The sequence below is a fragment of the Corvus kubaryi genome, unplaced genomic scaffold (assembly GCF_017639235.1).
Source record: "Corvus kubaryi isolate FWS band 111438036 unplaced genomic scaffold, C.kubaryi_AGA036_p1.0 37396, whole genome shotgun sequence".
Classification (NCBI taxonomy): Eukaryota; Metazoa; Chordata; class Aves; order Passeriformes; family Corvidae; genus Corvus; species Corvus kubaryi.
In genome coordinates, this window is record NW_024581135.1 from 5,686,403 (window position 1) to 5,706,574 (window position 20,172).

Consider the following 20,172-nt stretch of genomic DNA (forward strand, 5'->3'; position numbering starts at 1 on the left):
TAACTGCACATTGCCAATATTGTGCTTCTCTCATTTCTCAAAAAGTACATTTCATTCAGTTTCCCTTTACTTTTAATCCATTTATGCAATTTCCACTACCTAATATCCTCTAGCTTAGTTTGCATTCTTGATTTCTTGCTTCTAATCTTTGTAAAACAATATGACAATGCAAAAGAAAACAAGATCCTGAACAACTCTGGTAGTAAGACAAAAAAGGGCTTCTCTAGATGTGTGTGGTGTTCTCTCATCATGGTTTGAACCTTGAGCTTGCAAATCACAGACCTACACATGCCTTGCTCCCCAGTGCTACTGGCTTGCTATTAGCACAGTTTCAGAACAGAAATTACAGTCCAGTAGGGCTTCAGGCTTTTGGACAGGCTGTTTTGGAGTTTCCAGGTCTTCTGCACTCCTGTCTGCATAGAACGTGTTCCCAAGAGGTGTAGATACCAATTCCTTCAGTTTTTTGAAGCCTATCTTTTTCTTTTTTATATGTCTTGTTGATATTGCTATCCTTCACTTCCAAGAATCGTGAACTCTATCATTTTGTGATGATTTTCATTCAAATTATCTACCACCATTAGAATCGTACCCATTTCCTTCCTATTAATCAGGACCAAATCTAAATGAGCTTCCCACAGTAATTTTCTCCACCTCAAGAAACTAAATTATCCTCAACATTTATTGCACCTTACTCAAACCCCATTTTCAAAATTGAATTTCCTCACTGGCTTTTCTATAGCATTCCTTACAAATGTTAATAAGCATAATTTTTATATTTTCAGTTTAAATTGCTATAGCCTGATTTTTCCAGAGTACTAGAACTGTGGAGGACCATCCTTTTAAAGCCAAACTGATTTCAAGCATGGTCTGCCCTCCTAAAAAAAAATCAGGCCTGAAGATCTGAGAACCATCTTAACTTGTGTCCTTGACTTTGCAACTCAGGTAATGCTGTTGAGAATTTCAGGGGTGCCTTACCTCTGCTTCCACTCCCCATCCCTGTGCCACCAGACTCCACTCTCCTTCCTTACAGAGCCACAGAACTCCTACCAACCCACTCTTATTCCTCCCTGCATCTCGTATCCTTCCTTCCTCTGTCTTTCACCCCCAGGGCTTCCCTGCCCAGGGCTCAGAGAGCTGCACCACCATTCTCAGGTGAGGGACAAAATCCCTTTCACTCCTGGAACATGTGCTGTATCTGGTCCAGCTTCCACAGAAAACATTGAGTTTCACGCTCTGCTCCTGACCAGACGGAAAGGCAGAGTCTGGTCAACACAAGACTCTGCTCACACAAAAAACAAGGACAATTTTTCTGAGATTTTCAGAGATTTTCAGAGATTTTAGTCACCAAAATCAGTGCTGTGTCAAACATCATTGTAGACATAAGAGCTCTTAAGTCTTTCACTTTGACCAGCTCTAGCTGGGTGTTTATGAGGATTGGAAGTGGCAGATCATGGACTGACACAAGGTAGAGGCCATTGGAATTTCTTGTTGTGGCACACCATACATTTTATGCACTTTTACCCCATCTCATTTCAAATCTGATTTAAGGCATGGGGAGAAAACAGGACAGCTACTATCTAACATTTCATGTAAACTTGTTTAGAGAATTAAGTGACTGTGAAATTTCTAACCTTCCTCCTGTACCACCAATGCCCAGAAGAGACGAGGTACTTACAGGTACCATCTATTTTCAGAAGGGAGATGAAAAATTTATTGTTAGTTGCTTGCTTTTTTTAAACTCCCTGTTTTACATCTATGCTGACAGACCAGGGAGCACCTCACCCATGCTGAAAGCAGTTACCTCTCCAGGCCACCTTCACCCTCAGAAAAGCAGAGGAAAATCTACCTGCTGCTCATTCAGACCATTTCATATTCTGAAACCACCCTACTGATTTTTTGATTCTTTATTCAATCCATCCTCAAAGACCAGGTAAAACATACATTATAGAGACTGCAGTAGACAGTTGCCACCTTTAAGTATCTGAAACGGCAGAGAATCAATAACTTGCAACAACCTCGCAGTTCCTGCCTCCCCAACAGGTGCTTGGATTCGGGGGCACTTCCTTTGTGAATTATGTTGTCCGTCCATCTGTTACTGCCCTGAGGTTCAGTGCTGTCTGCACTTCTGAGGCAGGAGATAATCTTCTGCCAGAAGACAGACAGTTGTCTGATGACATTTAAATGTAGGGAAAATGTCAGCTTTTTTATTGTCAGATGGTAAACTCAGATGTATTTCCTCAGATAAACTACAGACAGCTCAACTGGTAAAGTTTTGTGTAAAGCTGATTTAGTGATTCCATGTTTGTCTAAGTTCTGATCTTCTGCTGGTACACAATTAATTTTAAATCTGCCAAGCAATACCTGTTCGTGCTTGATCTGATTAGTAATTCACCATCTGTATATTGCTTTCATTAAATACAACTTTTCTATGAAAAAAAAACAACACTCCTAACAACTCATGTATGTATAGTGGCTTTGAAATTTCATTACCGTGCTGAGGTTTTAATTGTGCAATGCAAATTAAAAAAAAAAGAACCTTGCAATGCGGCCATATCAATAACAGATTTAGGAAAAAACAAACTCCCTCATCTAAGAAGTTTTAATTTAGAATTATATTAAAATGATAACACTGCCAAGGAGGTTAAATAATTAATTTCTTCTCATTTTAATTGTAGACTATTATTTAATAAACAAAGTAATTTACCAGGTAATTTATTCTACTCCTTCATAGGCAGCTCATTTAAAGTCTAAAAATAAATTGCTAATTAAAACAGGATTCACTGTTTTAGAAAGCAACTAATTTTCCTGTAAAATCTAACAAGGACTATGATAAAGCATTCACTGAGAATCTTTGAAGGGCAAGGAAACTTCCAACAAAAATGAAATATTCTGATAACTGAGCAGACTTTCATCTGAATAATTAATGAAACACACAAATTTGTCAGAAAACCCAACAATAGATGATTATAAAGAAACTTCGTTGTACACTCAGTGCCTCAAAGTTAACCAACAAGATTAAAGAGATGTTTGGCCCTTGAGAAAACACAAAGCACGAGAGGTACTTGCACAACCCTGTTATGTACAGCCAGGTTGGTCAAGAGAATTACATTTCATATGTAAGCAATTCCATGTGCAGCCATACAGCATAGGGGCCTTGGAATTCTGACTGAAGGCAGAAACCAGAAGGAACTTTTCCCAGCAGAGAGAATTTACATCTCCCAAGCTGTTCACAAGGATCCCACCTGCCCAAGAACATCAGCTCAAAAGTCAAGGTCCAGAGTGCTCACGTCCAAAACTCATGCAGATGAATGCCCTAAAAATTATTAGACTGGTGTAAACTTCATCTGCCATATGTTTCTAGGCCAATTCCCTAATTTTTCACCAAAATTTTGACTTCTTAAAGGCTTACCAGGCTGACAGGCTGTGGGACAGGGCGTCCACTCACTGAACAGGGTAACAACACAGTCCTTCCTGCAGGGGAGGAGACACGGCCGCACTGCCTCCGGCCGGATGGACTCGGGACACCTACGGATCCAAACATGGGTAAAACAAAAGAGAAAGTTAAAACCATGGAGAAAGATTCTATTCCTAAGACTTTCACAGGGCTGTGAGCATACTGCCATACCAAAGACACCGCTTCTGGCCAGAGCAAGCCTTATTTTTCTTCTCCTTCACACTCATGCAACCCAGCTGAATTTAGTACATTTCAAGGAATAAAAAAAGAAGAAGAATTTTTTTTTTTTAAATGGGGAGCTCAGCTTGATGACTACAGGCTAAATGTAACTCTGTCTGTGACATCAAAACCACAAAGCTCATGGGAGTAAAACAGATATATTTATTACCAAAGAAACAGAGTAGTTATGTTTATAAAGTAGTCCTGTTATAGCACTATATGCAACAGCCTTCAAACCATCTGTCTGTAAGGGCTGATGACATATTCCTCAACTTTCAACCCCCAAGGAATACAAAAATAGTTTCAAGTGAATACAGTAAGAAGAGCACTGTGATTTTCTTCATTCATTTTTAACTCCTACACAGAAAACGTGTCATACATATACTAATAAAAGTTTAAGACACACTTAATGTATAAGGACTCAAAGAACAGAAAAGGGACAATTTTATGGGATCAGGCAGATCTTGCATATCAAGTGGGTGAACAAGAAGGGAATTACTCTTTCTCACTCCTTATTAATTTCTATTAAAAAGATCACTCAACAATACTTAGTAATGCATGCAACCCAAAATGATCCCATTTGAAGGAGGAATATGCCACTAATTCCTACAAGAAAAAAACAAATCTTAAAACCATGATTCAGCTCCCTAAGTGTTTACTTACCCCCTTCAGTTCCATTTCCTCTTACACCACCTCAAAAGCGGAGAGGGCAAACAACTATCTTAGGCATTATACAGCTCTATAAACAGTATGTTTAATTAGGTAAAGTTCAAGCATATCAATGCATTTGAGACATACATGAATACTAGATTTCTTTCCTTTTATTTAATTAACCCCATTAACCTCAAGAATTTTAATTAACTTTACTAAAATCAGCACAGTCTGCTTATACAAACAGGATTGTTTTGAGAGCTGCTATAAGAAAGAAAACTCAGTTCTAAGTCTCTAGACTCATTAATGGTGCAAAAATAATTAGCAACATCTTGATTTTTCGATATTAAGGAACACATCTGTGCTACTTATTTTCCTCATTTAGTAAAGCAAAGCAAAATTTGGGATATTTCTACTGCAGAATACGTAATTTTGTTGTGTTGCTATCACATTATGGAAGTTATATAAACCAGCTGAACAATACAGATCACACATATGGTACTGCCTTATTGGAGTGTAAATACAATGCAAAATCTATTTACTTTTTCTATTTTATTAGAGCCCTGCTAATAATGCGTTGCTGAACATTATATTCAAATGTATTTCATATTTTCCTCATGCCTGTCCTTCAGGGAAAATATTTGCAGAAAACTGTAAATTAGAGTAGCAGAGGAGCTACAGCAAAAAATCTCCACCACTGAAAGTGTGCCTTTTGTCTGGATTTACGTGGAAAGTTAAAATGAGCTGGATAGTTGGTTTCTTTACCTGTTACAACATAGTAGTGATGGAGTAGTACTGGAAAATTAGTCCTGATATAAAATTATTTCAATCCTGCAGAGTCCATACGCTTGCAGAAAATGCCTTTCTACATAACATATTTTATAAATAAACACTAACAAGCTTTTTTTAAATACCTTTTGGGAGTGACCTGGCCAGAGCTGCTCTTCATGCAGAAGACTTTCCTTGTCTGTATGCCCACCCCACAGGTGGCTTCCCTGCTCCAGCTGATGGTGGCGTTGAGCGCAGTCCCCAGCACGTCCTCGGAGCAGGAGCTCCAGGGAGATGCTTCCCAGAAGAAATGCACGCACGGGTGCTCATTGCAGGCACGCTGCTCCTGCAGGGCTCGCTCAGGGGGACAGGCTTTTCCACCTGGAAAGGGTCAAGAGAACACCATATCCTTACCTCATGGCATGTGACAAAAGGAATACATCGAAACCTTTTTTTAAAAGTCAGGTTTGCACAATACCTTCTCTTTTTTCCCCCCCTAAAAAAAATAAATAAATAAAGCTTAAATAAAGCTGTTGACCTTTATGGCTGCAATAACAACCTTCTAAAATATTGTTTCCTCATTAAACTAGCCTTGCATAAAATTGTATTCCAATGCATAATGGAAACAGAAATAGGCAAAGTATATTTCTGAGTTACTTTATTGATAACTCCTACACACAGCCAAGTTAATTCCGTTTAAATGCCAGTATCACTCAGCAAACATGCAATCAGGTTTAAAGACAAATTAAGCATTATTTTTATGTTCATTCTCCTTGCTAATCTCCCAAGGAGATTAGCAAGCATCTCTCTCTCATATTTGGACTCCACGCGTTGCCTTAAAGATTTGAGCAGGAGAGGATGCTGAACTGTAATGACAGCAGCATGTATCAAATGACACCCACATCTGCAAATCAAGGAAGGGGGAAACTTGAAAGACACGTTTTGAGTATGAAGCCTTCACTTCTCTGAAGCATCATCCTTCAAACTCATGTCCAAAGATTTTGCTAAACTGCTGCACTTTGTCAGCAACTGGTGACAAAGCCCCAAAGTACAGGAGTTGGAAGAGTCTCCCCAGAAGCTGTAACACTACAGCCAGCAGCTTGAATTTATCCATAAAAGCAGATCATCATAGCTCAAAAGCTACGGAGTAATGCAGTGAAATTTAACAGTAAGCATTGTCATTTTAGGAAGAAAGAAGCAAAAATTACTAAAATCAAAACTACTGTCCTCCAGGAAGGAGAACTCGGACAACTTGGGACACAGCCAAAGTGCTGCAGGTTTTGAAAGAGCTGAAGTGTTGGGGCCAGACACCACGAGGTGCAGGGCACCTTTACACCCTACCAAAATCAACCAGAGATGAAGGGATGTCGAAGGGATGCCCATTGCCTTGCAGCACTGACCCTCCTGAAATAAGGGAAGGCCCCAAATGGCCACAATGAATAGCAGTGAGAAAAGAAAAAGAGAGAGAAATTACCTAACCCACTGGATAATCATGTCACATTACCATTCATCCTTTCAAGAAAATGGACTGTTCCACACAGTGCTCAGTCTCAGAAATGTTTAGTACGATGATGGAGTAGAAAATGCCCCAGGTAACTTACTACCTGAAGAATTTGACTTGGCAGGAAAAATGCAAACCAGTTATTTTTCTTGTGTGTTTGAGACACATCTTAAAAATAGATAATTGTAACAAGCAAATGGCAAAATGCCTGATCCATTTGGAATGAAAAAAACAAAATCTAAAGAAAATATCCAACTCGAATTTTGAACTTCCCAGGGAAAAATCAGGGTGGCTTTTTCTCAATAGTACGTTAGTTACAGTATGTTCAGGAAGCTTTCCTAAACACAAGAGAGTAGTAATGAGGCAGTTTTAACTTAACATAGTAAGAAATGGCTCATCCAAACTTGCCTGCAACACTGCAAGCAGGAGATGCTGTTTATAAGGAACACAAGGGCCTGCCCACTTTCTGCAGTTCATTGACAACTTTTGTACAAAGAAAGAAGGACAACATGCCTCTGCCTGGCCGTTCCAGTAACCATTTACAGATTTATTTTATGATGTTCAGCAGTTCCTGTAATTCATTTTACACCTGCTGAGAATGCCTGCTCTGCAATCTCCCCTTGCACCAAGCTTCAGAAGTTTGCTGCATAAAGAATTATCTTTTAAAACCTGATTTAAATCAGGTCCCCCAAGTTTCATCAACAGCTTCCTGGTTGTCATATTCTGGGAGCAGGTGAAGAGCTTGGAGAAAATGACCCAAAATTTCCATATGTCCTTCAACAGCAGAGCCTCAGCTGACACTTCCTTCATTGACAGCGGCCACACGAAATGGCCCTTGCAGAGGTACCAGAGCTCTGTAGAAGTCAGGTGCTCAGCTGTGAGCTGGATATGAAAAAGGTAGAGAAAGCAGGTAATTTAACATTGCCTTAATGTTGATAATGGCATTAACTCCACTTCCACTCTCCTGAATTTCAATCACTGTCTGTACACAGATGTGTGACTCTGCACAGCAAACTGTTACACCATTGCTAAAGATGCACAGAAAAAGTCAGGGAGTTTGATGTTAATAGTTAATTATTCCTTCCTCAGAAACTCCAAGTATTCAGCTCAGAGTATATCACTTTAAGGTTAGTGCCTTTCAGGTTGAGATGACAGTGCTTCTTTACTTCCAGAATTCACTCCTTCACAATTTCACTCTCATAATTCCATGTTTTATCTGTTATTTGGATTTCATTACTTCCATGGAAAATATGAAACCAACTGTATTTTCGTTTTAATTATTCTCTAGCTCATAGACTTTTTTAGTAGTAGTTATTATCATTCAATCAACAATTATTTCCATCCTGAAGGGCCCCAATTTTCTTCACAAGTGCTTATGAGGATGTTTATGTGAATACAGACCTTTCACATGAGTAATGGTTTGCAAGATCAAGTCCTTACATTAGCCCAGAAACAGTGGGTGGCTTTAACGACAATTTACAAAATAGCACTTAAAAGAGCTTGTCCTGAACTAGATTTGCATCTGAAAGTGTTTTGCTGCTGCATTAACTGCACCTAGTTTTGGCACTAGCAGGTATTTTGTGTCAACAAGGCTTTAGTCTATTGGACCTCTTCACACTTTATGAATTTTTATGCACTTGATCCAAGACCTTTCAAATCCTGTGTGATAAACTAACACATAAATTAATTACCATATGTGTAACTGTATTAAAGATTACACTTCTAGTACAAAATGGTTTGTTTAAATAGCTGTATCACTGATGTTAATATGTAAAAAAACCAGATACATGATGTGTCCAAGAAGATCCAGAAGAAATGACATATATTAATCAAGAGGTATTTACTGACTAAAATAGAAAAACAAGCAGGTCAACACATTCCAGGTCTACATTTAAAAAAAAGTAGGTCCTTTTCCATTTCCTCATTTTTCACAGCTCACTGGTTTTAAATCTTGACTAATATGTTCCCATATAAAGACACTTGCATGGTGAGTCTGTCATGCAGCAATTTTACTGGTAGAGGATGAAGCTCTTCAGAACCAAATTTACATCCAGACAGGCCCTCAACAGAGGCTGAAGTAAATAGTTTTGAACTGTGAGAATTTCTCCAAGTGACACATGACAGAATTTCTCCAAGGGACACATGAATTCCAGCCCATCAAGATCTCCTAGTCTCTAGGCAGAGACAAGCATTCACTATTATCCCTGATTCCTGTGGAACTGGGATTAGCTCGGATCTAAAACCAGTTTGGCTCAGGAATGCGAGTCCGTGCATTAAAGGAACAAACAGTGATTAATCCAGGAATGTTCAGCACTCACCCTCAGCTGGAAGGGCCAGGATGGACCTGCTCCTACTTTGACTGCCCTCGGTGTTTTTGCTGGAGCAGGAGTGGGAGCACGGGGACCACGGGGACCACTCACTGACGACACAGTCCCTCGCACAAGGGACTTCACAAGCCACCACCTCGGGCCGGGGAAGCTCTGAGCAGAGGTGATGTGGAACTTCTTCACCTGGAGCAAATGAAACAAGACAGACATGGAGGGAGGCACAGCTTGGTTCAATACCCACAGCCTGCATCAAACAGACTGACTTCATGTCAAACATCCACCTGCCCATGGAGGAATATGCTACAGAACAGCATGTGGCGAGGCTGCAGGCTGGAAAGTGTAATACTTGAACAACTAACTTAAAAATTTATTCAGGAAAGCAAAGAAGAAAGAAATGTGTTTCAAGCTCGGTGTGTGACATCTTGGCTCTAGTCCGCTCTCTGAAGCAGGCAAGAAAAAAGAATGAGATAATTTCATCAACAGAAAGCTGTAATACATCAAATATATCAACAGAACTAATGACTGTTGCCCCGTATTTTCTAGCAGTCTCTACCTACAGAACCTATTTCCCACAGTACAAATTGCATGGGTCCCCAAAGAAGTCAGATTTCTTTTTTCTGCAGGCCAGAGAAGTATCTGGCAGATGTTTTGGTCCTTCCACTTCAGCCTCACCAGAATGAGCCACTCCTGTTTCTGACTCTTGCTTCTCACCCAAAAGCTAGGAGATCCAAAATTATCAATCTGTTGGGCCACCCCCACCCAAGGGAGAAATACTTTCTGCAGCAGATGAACCAAGGCTCCTGGACCAAAGCCTATCTCCTGAGGAGAGGCATCTTTCCAAAAGCCCTTCCAATAACAAGGTAGGACAGGGGGGACTGGTGAGGAAAAACCCACCAACCAAAACCACTGCCAGAATGAGCAGCAAAAGAAGGCACATGAGGGATGTCATGAGCAATACAAATCAGGGAACTGTTGTTTTTAGAAAGGAAAAGAAAATAAACTTTTTTTTTTTTAATAATAAGGGAAAAGTCTGGAAAATTTAGCTATTATGTAGAATTTGCAAGGACATAATAATTCATAAAAATCCGTAAAATGTAACTCTTTTAGTACTGAATTACACCTAATGTCTTAAAAATGTATTTTAAGTGATGAACAGTCATGACTGACTTCAGTCATGACTGACTTCGTTACACTGTTCTATTACTTAGTATTTCTGGATACTCATGAAATTTCAGCTACATATCTGAGATTACTGAAACCTCAACTGTTTATAAACAAAAGGGTCACACCAAGTCCTACCTCCTCTTTTGCCCTCATAATAGTTACAAACCTCTCCTTCAAGGTTTCTTTGATTATGAACCTAGGGAAAAAACATAATGACTATCCAGGCTTAATTATACTTAAGAAAAAACCCTAAAATTTATAATGGCAGAAAGTGCCTCTTTCACCTCACGCTCCAGGAACAGGCTCCGTAACAAAGCAGCCCAGGAAGCAATTATAACTGGGAGGGCAGAAAACTGTGCTGCTTTTACAAGAGCTCACATCTCTGAGTGAGTAAATAAGAGAGGAAGGCTGAGAGCACATAAAGCTGTCAACAGCACGGCACTATTATCTGCAGTTGCATCCCTAAATGAAGACAGGCTCATCGCCCTCGAGGCACAGATAAAACTTTTCAAGCATATTATGAGAAGGAACAGCGGATCCAGCAGGCAATCAGACTGCAAGATATGGTTAAAAATACTTTAGTTTTATACTCCCTTTCCTTCGTGCTCACCTGGAAAGGCTCAATGTGCCCAGTTTTTGCAACACCCCCCTAGACACAGCCCCCATCCATCAGTGCTGCAATTGGCATCCCAGGAAAACCTGTATCACCACTGCTGCTTTGAATGCTCACCTAATGCTGAGAACTACCTTCAGAAAAAAAACCAATGTGAAAACAGCAAATAAACCTGTAAGACTTATTCCAGTTGTCTTCCCCAGTCACTTAAGCATCAAAATCCCTGCCAACATTTTGACATCTTGTCTGTACGGCAGCAGGTAATGGAGGGGAGGCCTGGGCAGGCTGATTTAGGAATCAATAGTACAGCACCAGCAAGAGATTACATGCTTTGCTGAAGCAGGGTGCAACACCTGTCCTCCTCTCCCATCACCAACAGGGAAGCACGTGGACAGCCAGGGACAGGTTTCAGAACCAGATGGGATGAGATGGGACACTGGCCATGAAAGTGCAACCCCCACCCCTCCATCTACACCACAGATTATCTGCTACATCAGGGCTTTAGGGCCAGAAAGTGTCATGATGTTCACCGAATTCTGAATTGAGTCCAATTTTTTCCACCAATCAGACTGTGCTACAGATCTAAGCATCAGAGAAGAATTACTTGTTGAAAGTCAAGAGAGCCTTTCCACTGATTTAATCCGACTTTAAAAAGCCAAGCCACTCCTCTCAGAAGATGAGTGCCCCTTTGGGGTGGCTTCCTCTACCCATAGGCTCACGTGCCACATATTGCAGGGTGACCACCCTGTGGGGAAAGGAGGCAAAGGAGGAAAATACACTTTCAACTTCTTCCTTCCATGATTTCTTTTCACACTGGATTTACAGCAGGTGACAGCAACAGCACCACTGCAAACAGAGGCTGTAATTCGCAGTTCCTGGGCAAAGAAAGGAAGCTTTGTGCTTTGTTAGAAAGAGTTTACCACCGGGTGCATGAAGGTACAATTCAACACTCACTTTGATTTACTTTATAGCTCCATTCTCCGTGTTCAAGTTTAATTACTGCCTTCTATTACTGCAGAAGGGGAATTTCTTCTGTACTAGCTGCCTGGCAGAGAATTCTCAGAAAACTACTGTATACTATAAAGGGAGGTAATAATCTTTCATTTTCCATGAAAAATACTAGAACAGGATATAGCTGAAGTGTGCTTTATGCATTGTCGCAGATTTAAAGGGAATATTAAACTCTCAAGAGCTTCCAGACTGTCCACTCAGTGCCTTGAAGGTGTAATTCTTACCTCACATCTGCTGAATAATCTTTCTAGATCTTTCCATAATCTTTACATGCACAAGCACGTTCTGTGGGGCCAAAGGGGAGATGCACCCAAATGTACTGAGGGAGCTGGCAGAAGAGCTCCCCAAGCCACTCCATCTTTTACCAGATGTCCTGGCTATCCAGGAAAGCCCCAGAGGTGATTGGTGACTGGAGGCTGACAAATATGACACCCAGTCACAAGAAGGGCTGCAAGGAGGATCCAGGGAACTTCAGGCCTGCAGCTTGACCTCAGTACCAGGAAAGGTCATGGAGTAGGTCATCTTGAATGCCATCACACGGCATGGACCAGGGGATCATTCCCAGCCACCATGCATTTAGGAAAAGCAGGTCCTGTTTAACCAACCTGATCTCCTTCTATGACAAGACAGCCCACTTAGTGGATGAGGAAAAGGCTGGGGATGTGCCTTCCCAGACTTTATCAAAGCCTTTGACACCACTTCCCACAGCATTTTCCTGGAGAGACTGGCTGCTATGGCAGTGATGGGTGCACTGTTCACTGGGTAAAAACCTGGCTGGATGTGCAGGCCCAGAGAGTGGTGGGGAATGAGTTACATCCAGCGGGGGCCATCACCAGTGGTGCTTCCCAGGGCCCAGCACTGGGGCCAGCCCTGTGTAACATCTTTATTGATGATCTGGACAAGGGGATCGAGGGCACCCTCATCGAGTTCACAGACAACATCAAGTTGGGCAGGAGTGTGGATCTGCTGGAGGGCAGGAAGGCTCTGCAGAGGGATCTGGAGAGGCTGGATCAAAGGGCTGAGGCCAGTTGTGCGAGGTTCAACAAGACCAAGAGCCAGGTCCTGCATTTGGATCACAAAACCCCCAGGCACCTCTCCAGGCTGGAGGGTGTCCAGTGGAAAAGCATCTGGGGGTGCTGGTCAGCACCAGCTGAGAGCAAGAGCACAACCCACACAATCCAGCTTCTGACCTGCCTGCGGTACAGACACTGAAACAGCACCCTCAGCATTCCCGGAGCCCAGCTGATCCCCCTCACACACTCTTTATTTCATGCCTTAAGCACTGATTGTTCTCAGCCTCGCTGAATGCTTGCTTTCCTAAAAGAAGCAGTAGTTAAAAAAAATGTTACTGTTTTCTATTCAAAATGCTTTATTGCAAGCACCCTGACCAACTCTAATGGCATTTTTTAAAGTGATTGCCTTGTACTTGAATAGTTTAGTGATTATAAGGCTGAATACTCAAGATATACCCACCAGATAGCATTTTACAGGAAAGATTTAATCCATTGTCTCCCATGTCAGGGTGTAATAATTACAAAAGAGAAGACAAGCATGGCATTTTTGTAAATATATTTGCTAACAAAGTAGCTCATTACCTAAGGTACTGGTCCCTCACTTGAATTCTTTAACAAGGTAACAGAGAAGCGCCATTCCAAGTGGAACTTTTCATTCACCTAAAAGCAACTGAATTCTTCCCAAAATGAGAAACAAAATAAGGAATGACCTAAAACCCTCCATGAACTAAAGAGCTTGGTTTTTATCCAGAAACTTAATTTTTTTTTTTCCATTGTCTTTTGCATTCCAGAAGGAGAAGCCACTCCCACAGTCCTGAGTAATGCACTCCATGGTGAGGCACTGAACCAACAGGAATGTTTTGTTTGGCGTCAGTCCAAGATTAAACTGCACCTGTCTATTTCACACCCTGCCTTGCAGCTCTGGTGCATTGTCTCATTCTTCCCAGTGACCCGTTGTGCCCATCTCCCGTGACACAGTTCTTAATTACTCCTGCCAAAGACATCCCTCCTGGCTCAGGAAAAAGGGAATGTCCACTGCACAGGACACAACTAATGCAGCAAAAATAAAAATCCCATCAGGCAGCAGGAATCGAAAGATCAACTCAATAACAAACCAAGTGTTCTCCTTTTGACATTCAATAATATAATACCATGCTCATTTTTTAGAAAGAAAAATCACAAAGTCACTTTGAAGTTTTCAGGTTTGAACACATGGCGAGCCTCAAGTGACCTCCATGATGGGAAAAGGACCAAGAAGGAATTGTATTTCAGACCGTTATGCACGGCTACGTAGAAGTTCAGAAAATTTATTTTTTGCACAAATGACTGCCACAAAAACGCTGCATATTTAATGACAATTACCAGTTTGCCATCGATATTTCTCCTTGTAGCATTTCAAATTATTCAGTGGAAATAATGAAGCTGTCACCTAAAATACGATACGTATCGTAAAATTTTACGTCCCACTTAAATCTCAGAAAAGAATGACAATAAACTTTGATTAAATACTTGTCTGTAACAGAGTAAGATGTCAACAGGCAGCAGTAAATTCGGAGGGATTCCTATTGACTGCATGCCAGTTTGCTGAGAGCAACTGCATGCAGAGAAACTGTGTGCTGGCAGGATCCTGACCTGGGCATCTCATCAACTAAGGAAAATGTTACATTTAAACGCAATAAAAATCAAATTACAATAGGAGAAATTTCTTATAACCATTCCAAACATCTTCATCTCATCACAACATTACAGATTTATTTCTTTTCCCAGGTTGCACAGCCAGCTTTAGAGAAGAAAGCATCCAGGGCTTGCCGTGCTCAGTCATCTCCGGCAGATGAATGTCACACTCCACTGAAATCCTGGCTCCTGGCTGACTTTGCTTAATGCCAGTCAACAGGTAAAACATTGGAGAAGAGAGGTGTCAGTTTGTCAGGGAAAGCAGTGGTGTATGGAATAAATTTAATTGCACTGGTCCATCACTATTATCAGAACCTCACGGAGGGGAAGGAAATGCAAAAGTGATGAAGAGGAAGGGAGGTCGAGAGCATGAAAGAAGGTGAAGCGGTGAAATAGAACAAGCCAGTCACGACAGACAAGAGGAAACAAACACAAATAAACTAGGACATTCTTTAGGGGAGAAAAAAACCAAAAGAGATGAGACAACCCTTAAGGTTTTGAGTCAAAAGACTTGGTCAAAATGCAACTACAAAAACATTTTTAACCACATAATGCACAATGAAGAAAAAGGGAATAACAGTGCAAGAGTATAAGGAAAAAGGAAATGAAGACCAAAAGTACAAAAAATGAACAGAGGCAATGATAATGAGTATGGAAAAGAAATGTATGTCTGGAAATATCTTACAAAATCTCCATAAAATCAAAAGTCTCACCCAAATCCCTGCCTCACTGGCCACGATCCTGTTCCTTACCTATGTCCAAGTGTCATTACAGAGGTCATGAGAAAAAGATGATGACAAGTACAGAAAAAAAAGCAGTATCTAGTTTTCTTCCCTATACATTCTCTGCTGCAATTTGGACTGTTTACCCACAATTATTTTCTCTCTTTATGTAAATGCACTTAAGAAAACTGATTTGTGACTCCAAGGAAGCTCCACAAAAGCTCAACACAGGTGAGGCACGTCAGCGAGCAGCTGCCAGGCCTGCAGAGAGGGTCCCAAAACAGCTCAGTGCAGCATTGCCACACTCAAGGTTAAAAACCAACACACCTGCAGGAGGTCACCCACAGAGAGACCAGCTCTGGTGTGTCTCCTACCCCACACAAGAAAGACAGGTTGTCACTTAAAGGAATTTGCTGCACCTTCACCTACTGAGCTTGGGCACGGAAGCAGAATTAGTTGTGCCTTGTGGTTGTTTGCACAATCCCTCCTGAATGAAAGAGAAATGGCTCAGGTGGCAGCTGAAAGTAAACATGGGTTCACTGTATCCCCAGAGAAAAGCACAGCAATTCGGGCTGCTGTTCCTAATAATTAACATAGCACAGAAATCTGAAAACTTAAAGCATAAGAACATAACATAATCCGTATTAGTGTTCTGCAGGGCTTTTTCCCTCGCTTTCTTTCTAATTTTTTCATTTTTTTCGCCATTATCCTTCTTCCTCCTTGTAAATGAGGGAATCTACACAGGTGGGTTGATCAAGACTGATTGCAATTAAGATTTATTGTTGAAATTGCTGCTGTGGTATAATTGAAACAGGTGTCCCTCTGTTTCCTTCTCTTTACTGCTTTGCTCCAAATGCTAAACAACACAAAATATTGTAGAAACCAATTACACAAATAAGTCAAATGTATTAAAATATTATAAAATATACATCTAAGTTCAAAACTTTGGGGAAAAAATGTATTGTGGACTTGTTAATTCCAACAGTGTTCAGAGTCCACTCCATCTTATATCTTTGAAGAAGAGTAATTTTAGTGGAAGCATTCAGGCATTTTAGTCCAGAAAAAAAGAAGGTGACATTTTATTCTGAATGCATCACATCCATAAATTTCCAAACTTTTTATTTTTGACGACTTGAGGTGCCATCTTCAATCTCAAAACTTGAAAACAAATTACAAGGGGCTTATTACAAAGGGCAAACTAATTGTGCTCTCACACAGCCACTGACCCCAAAAAGAAAACTTTTGTGTTCAGACATGGAAAAGCGCAAAGCTTTTGTACTTCTGGTTTGATTATTATGATTTTTCCTTGGATTATGCTACTCCTAATAATGAAGTGCTTTGCTCATTTGCTCATAAGCACGAGAAACCCATGACTGACTGTTATCCAAATGGTATTCCCAAAGTAAATTGGCAATTTGCAATGTATTGGGAATAGCAGACCCTTTTTCTCTGGTAGCCCCAGAAGTGAGTTGGCATTAACATAGGACACTAAAAATTTGTAAACAATAGTGCAGCAGATGAGGTTGATCTAAGTTGGCAAAAGTCTTGTTTTCAGATACAGGGAATGCTAATGATAATAAATAATTGGAAATACCATCTGGACTCTTTAAAAAACATCTTTCTCCAAGTCTGCTATTGAATCTCTACAAAAAGAGGATCAATGCAAAAGAAAATGAAAACAGTAAATTAAAATTAGATTTATGCCAACTACTTAAAACTAAGAGCTCATTTAGAAGCAGTTAACACAAAAATGTGTTCTAGTTCAGCTGCTGAGTCTGGCCTAAGCCCATAAAGCAACTCTGAGAGCTCCCACTATCCATCAGGAAACGTTCAGAATCTGCAGGACCAAATACTAGGCTATTTTTTATCTTTATTATTACTACTATCTTTTTCAATTTTGTCTCTAATTGATCCACAAATCTCAGAACTGAGCTTTTAAAAATTGCAATAAAGAAGAAAATACACCCAGTACCACAGATGATGAGCAGTCAAGGGTCCAGATGAATGTCTGAGAGCTGTTCTTGACCGAAACAAAACAAACAGCAAGCCATGACCTTCAGTTCTTGAGGAGAACTTCCCACTGTACCCACAGGTTTAGCCAAGTACCAACAGTGCCTGTAAAGTGCATTACACATTTTTCAGCTGGGTTCAGTTACTTCTGGCTAATGTATCCTGACCTCTGCTTGAACCATTTTTACATAATAAAGTCGTGAATTTTAGACAGAGTGTTTAATTCCCACTGTATTTTGCATAGATCATTTAGTACTTAAAATGGGGATAAATCAAATGTAGGAAACACAATATTAACAATATTTTCTGTGTGCTTCCACTTTGCCTATGAGGTGGAACTTTAATTACTTCATTAATAACAATGCCTGCATTTTCAGTCAGTAGTGCACCATTCCTCTAGTGCCATTTAAACTGCATTTGGTCTCTAAACGGCTCCACCCCCTGGAACTGGTTCACTGATTATATTGGAACAGCAGCCTCATCCTGCTTACATCTCAGCTACCATGGCATCAACAGAAGAATTTAAAGGCAGAAACCACTTATCATGACCTAAAATGGTGGTTTAGAAAAGTGTCCTGATATTTTCTGTCTCCAGAAAGTTTCTATCGACTCAAAGGTGACAGCTGTTTTTGGGAAGAAAAAAAAATACCAAAAAAAAAAAAATCCATCAGTGTTTTCCCCAAATATTCAGTCCAAATGGTGTAAAAAATACTAAAAAAACCAAATAGGGTATGTGTGCACCTATGGCTGCTGGCTTTTCCCAACTTGAGTGATAAAACTAAAACCTGAAGACTGTATTAAAAAATGTCCATAAAAAGATCATTACCAATGCTTTGGTAGTGCCCTCATGGTGTGCACTGGGCTCACAGAAGGAGAAGAGAGGGAGGTGACAGAGGACAGCATAAAGGGACAGTAAGGGAAGAAAACCCAGGAGAAGGAACTGCCTTTGTTGTCAAAGGTTCACGAAGCTGGGGCTGTCTCAGAGAGGCTGAAGGACCATGTGCTGAGGTGGGAGCTCAGACAAATGATGTTTGCTGAGTTCAGAGCCCCTGAGCCAGCAGCTGCCCTCCCACACTGACCCAGTCCTTATTTGCTCCGAAGTAGAAAAGAAAACAAAAAATATGAACCCCAAAGGGCACAGACTGATACGAACCAGTCATCCCCTAACAGGTTTTCTAGCTCCTGTTGGAGAGCTGCTATTTTAACTTTGCTACCAGATTAAAGAAAAACACAGAATCTCTAAATGGAATCAAACCAACGCACCTCACCCCATTTTTAAACACCCCAAAGTGTCGAAGCTGTCAGGAGACATTTGGACACGCTTTTCACATATAAGAAGAGAAACACAAGAAGCGAAGAATATCCGGCTAAAATTTGGTTTTCTACCACTAAATTTCTTTGTGTGAAAAAAGCAATAACCTCTCTGCAACTTAGAAAATATTTTTGTTCTGATTATTCAGCTATTAAAATAGGAAAGTGTCGTTTTATGACAATTGCTTTCGGCAGGAGATATTTTACACTTATATTTGCAAGGAATAGGAATATAAGGAAGAACAATATTAAAACCTTCAGCGTTAATCTCTATTTTCAAAGCTAAGCACATTTTGACAAACTTTCTAATAGACACTGTTCAAAATTCATAACATATATGAGCATGATTACATAATTCTAATTTATTTTTTCTCCCTCATGCACAGCAATAAAATTTTACCTTTGAACTTATATTTATTACAACTTTTACTCTATGGAGGGCATGCAGGCACAGAAATATAATAAAGCTCTGCTAATTCCATACATTATTGAAATCCTAACAGTGTAAATGGTATCTTACTGTCTTCATGCATACTTAAAATTTCAATCCAAAACCTATTTCATTAAAAGGGATGGTTAAGAAACAGTATGTGTTTTTTATACATTTGTAAATTAATGTAGCAGAATTATATTTTATATATTCAGAAAAAAATTGTGTAATACTAGTGTTTGTTTAGGTGTTGTAAGCAAAAACTTGATAGATGCTAAATAATTGAGAGCTCCATGCATCAGACCCCTAAGCACTATAAAAATACAGAGAGAGGAAATGCAAGAGAATAACCTTTGCACACCCATGGGCTGCTGTAAATTGGGTCTAATTCCAGCAGTAAAAATCCCATTGATGTCCCCAAACTGGGAAGTGCACAGCTATGAAAAATCACTTTGAACTTAATGAAGCACAAAAGGAATTTAGAGCAGGAAGATTGGGGGTCACCCATAAAACAATGATACCTGGCCAAGGAAAACATCAGGACTAACACACAAGAGAAATTTGGGGCATGTTTTAGCTTGGTGAATAGAAGAGCAACTGATCCAGCAATCCAAGTGAGTAAGGGAGCAGCTCCTGCAGTCAAGTACATGAGAAAGTGTAAAAGTTGACTCAAACTGCAAGTTTGGCACGAGCTCCTTTCTCCTCGCAAAGGTCACTGCGCACATTAGCTCCAGCTCCACTGATTAGCAGCTGAGATAGCAGCGCTCGCACACTCCTCAGAGTCATCAGGAAAAGAGACAAGGGGATGACTTTCTGCATGCCATGTCCTCATCACATTGCTGGTAATTGTTCAGTCACAGATAAGGCACAAATCGGGAAAAAGCAGCAGAACAGAGTCCTCTGAAAGCATTAACAGAAACAACAACCTTTACGTTTGGCACTGAGGCATCAAAAATGATAGTTATTATTACTGCTGTAATTACATGGCTGGGACTCAGAAGAATTGCATTTTGCTTCCCTGGAAACACAGCCACGTGTTTGACATCTAAACCCACAGGAACAGATCTCCCCACCACAGCCAGTTTGCAGAATGCCTATGGAACCTGAAGACACACTGCCAAAAATCTTCCAAAGAGCTCCCAAGCCCACAGGGTTCTCCTGGAGGCAGACTATGCCAGCTCTTGATTTTGAGTCAAATTTAAGCTACTGAGCCATTCTGTGCCACAGCAAACCCAGATGAGGCAAGTTAAAAACCTCATGTCTGCATGAACTCCCTGCACCAAGCAGCAAAGCAGGGAGCAGTT

The 20,172-nt window shown here is 40.5% G+C and overlaps 1 protein-coding gene across 5 annotated transcripts in view; it reads right to left on the reverse strand.

Moving 5' to 3' along the window:
• Window positions 1-20,172, reverse strand: part of THSD7B (thrombospondin type 1 domain containing 7B) — a 301,488-nt gene that overhangs the window by 129,373 nt on the left and 151,943 nt on the right. For all 5 annotated transcript variants that reach the window (XM_042041089.1, XM_042041087.1, XM_042041088.1 and 2 more), the window contains exons 9-11: window positions 8,912-9,103; window positions 5,239-5,473; window positions 3,410-3,525 (exon numbers count right to left, since the gene is read on the reverse strand). In XM_042041089.1, the coding sequence (XP_041897023.1) occupies window positions 3,410-3,525; window positions 5,239-5,473; window positions 8,912-9,103 (543 nt within the window). The remainder of the gene's footprint in view (window positions 1-3,409; window positions 3,526-5,238; window positions 5,474-8,911; window positions 9,104-20,172) is intronic.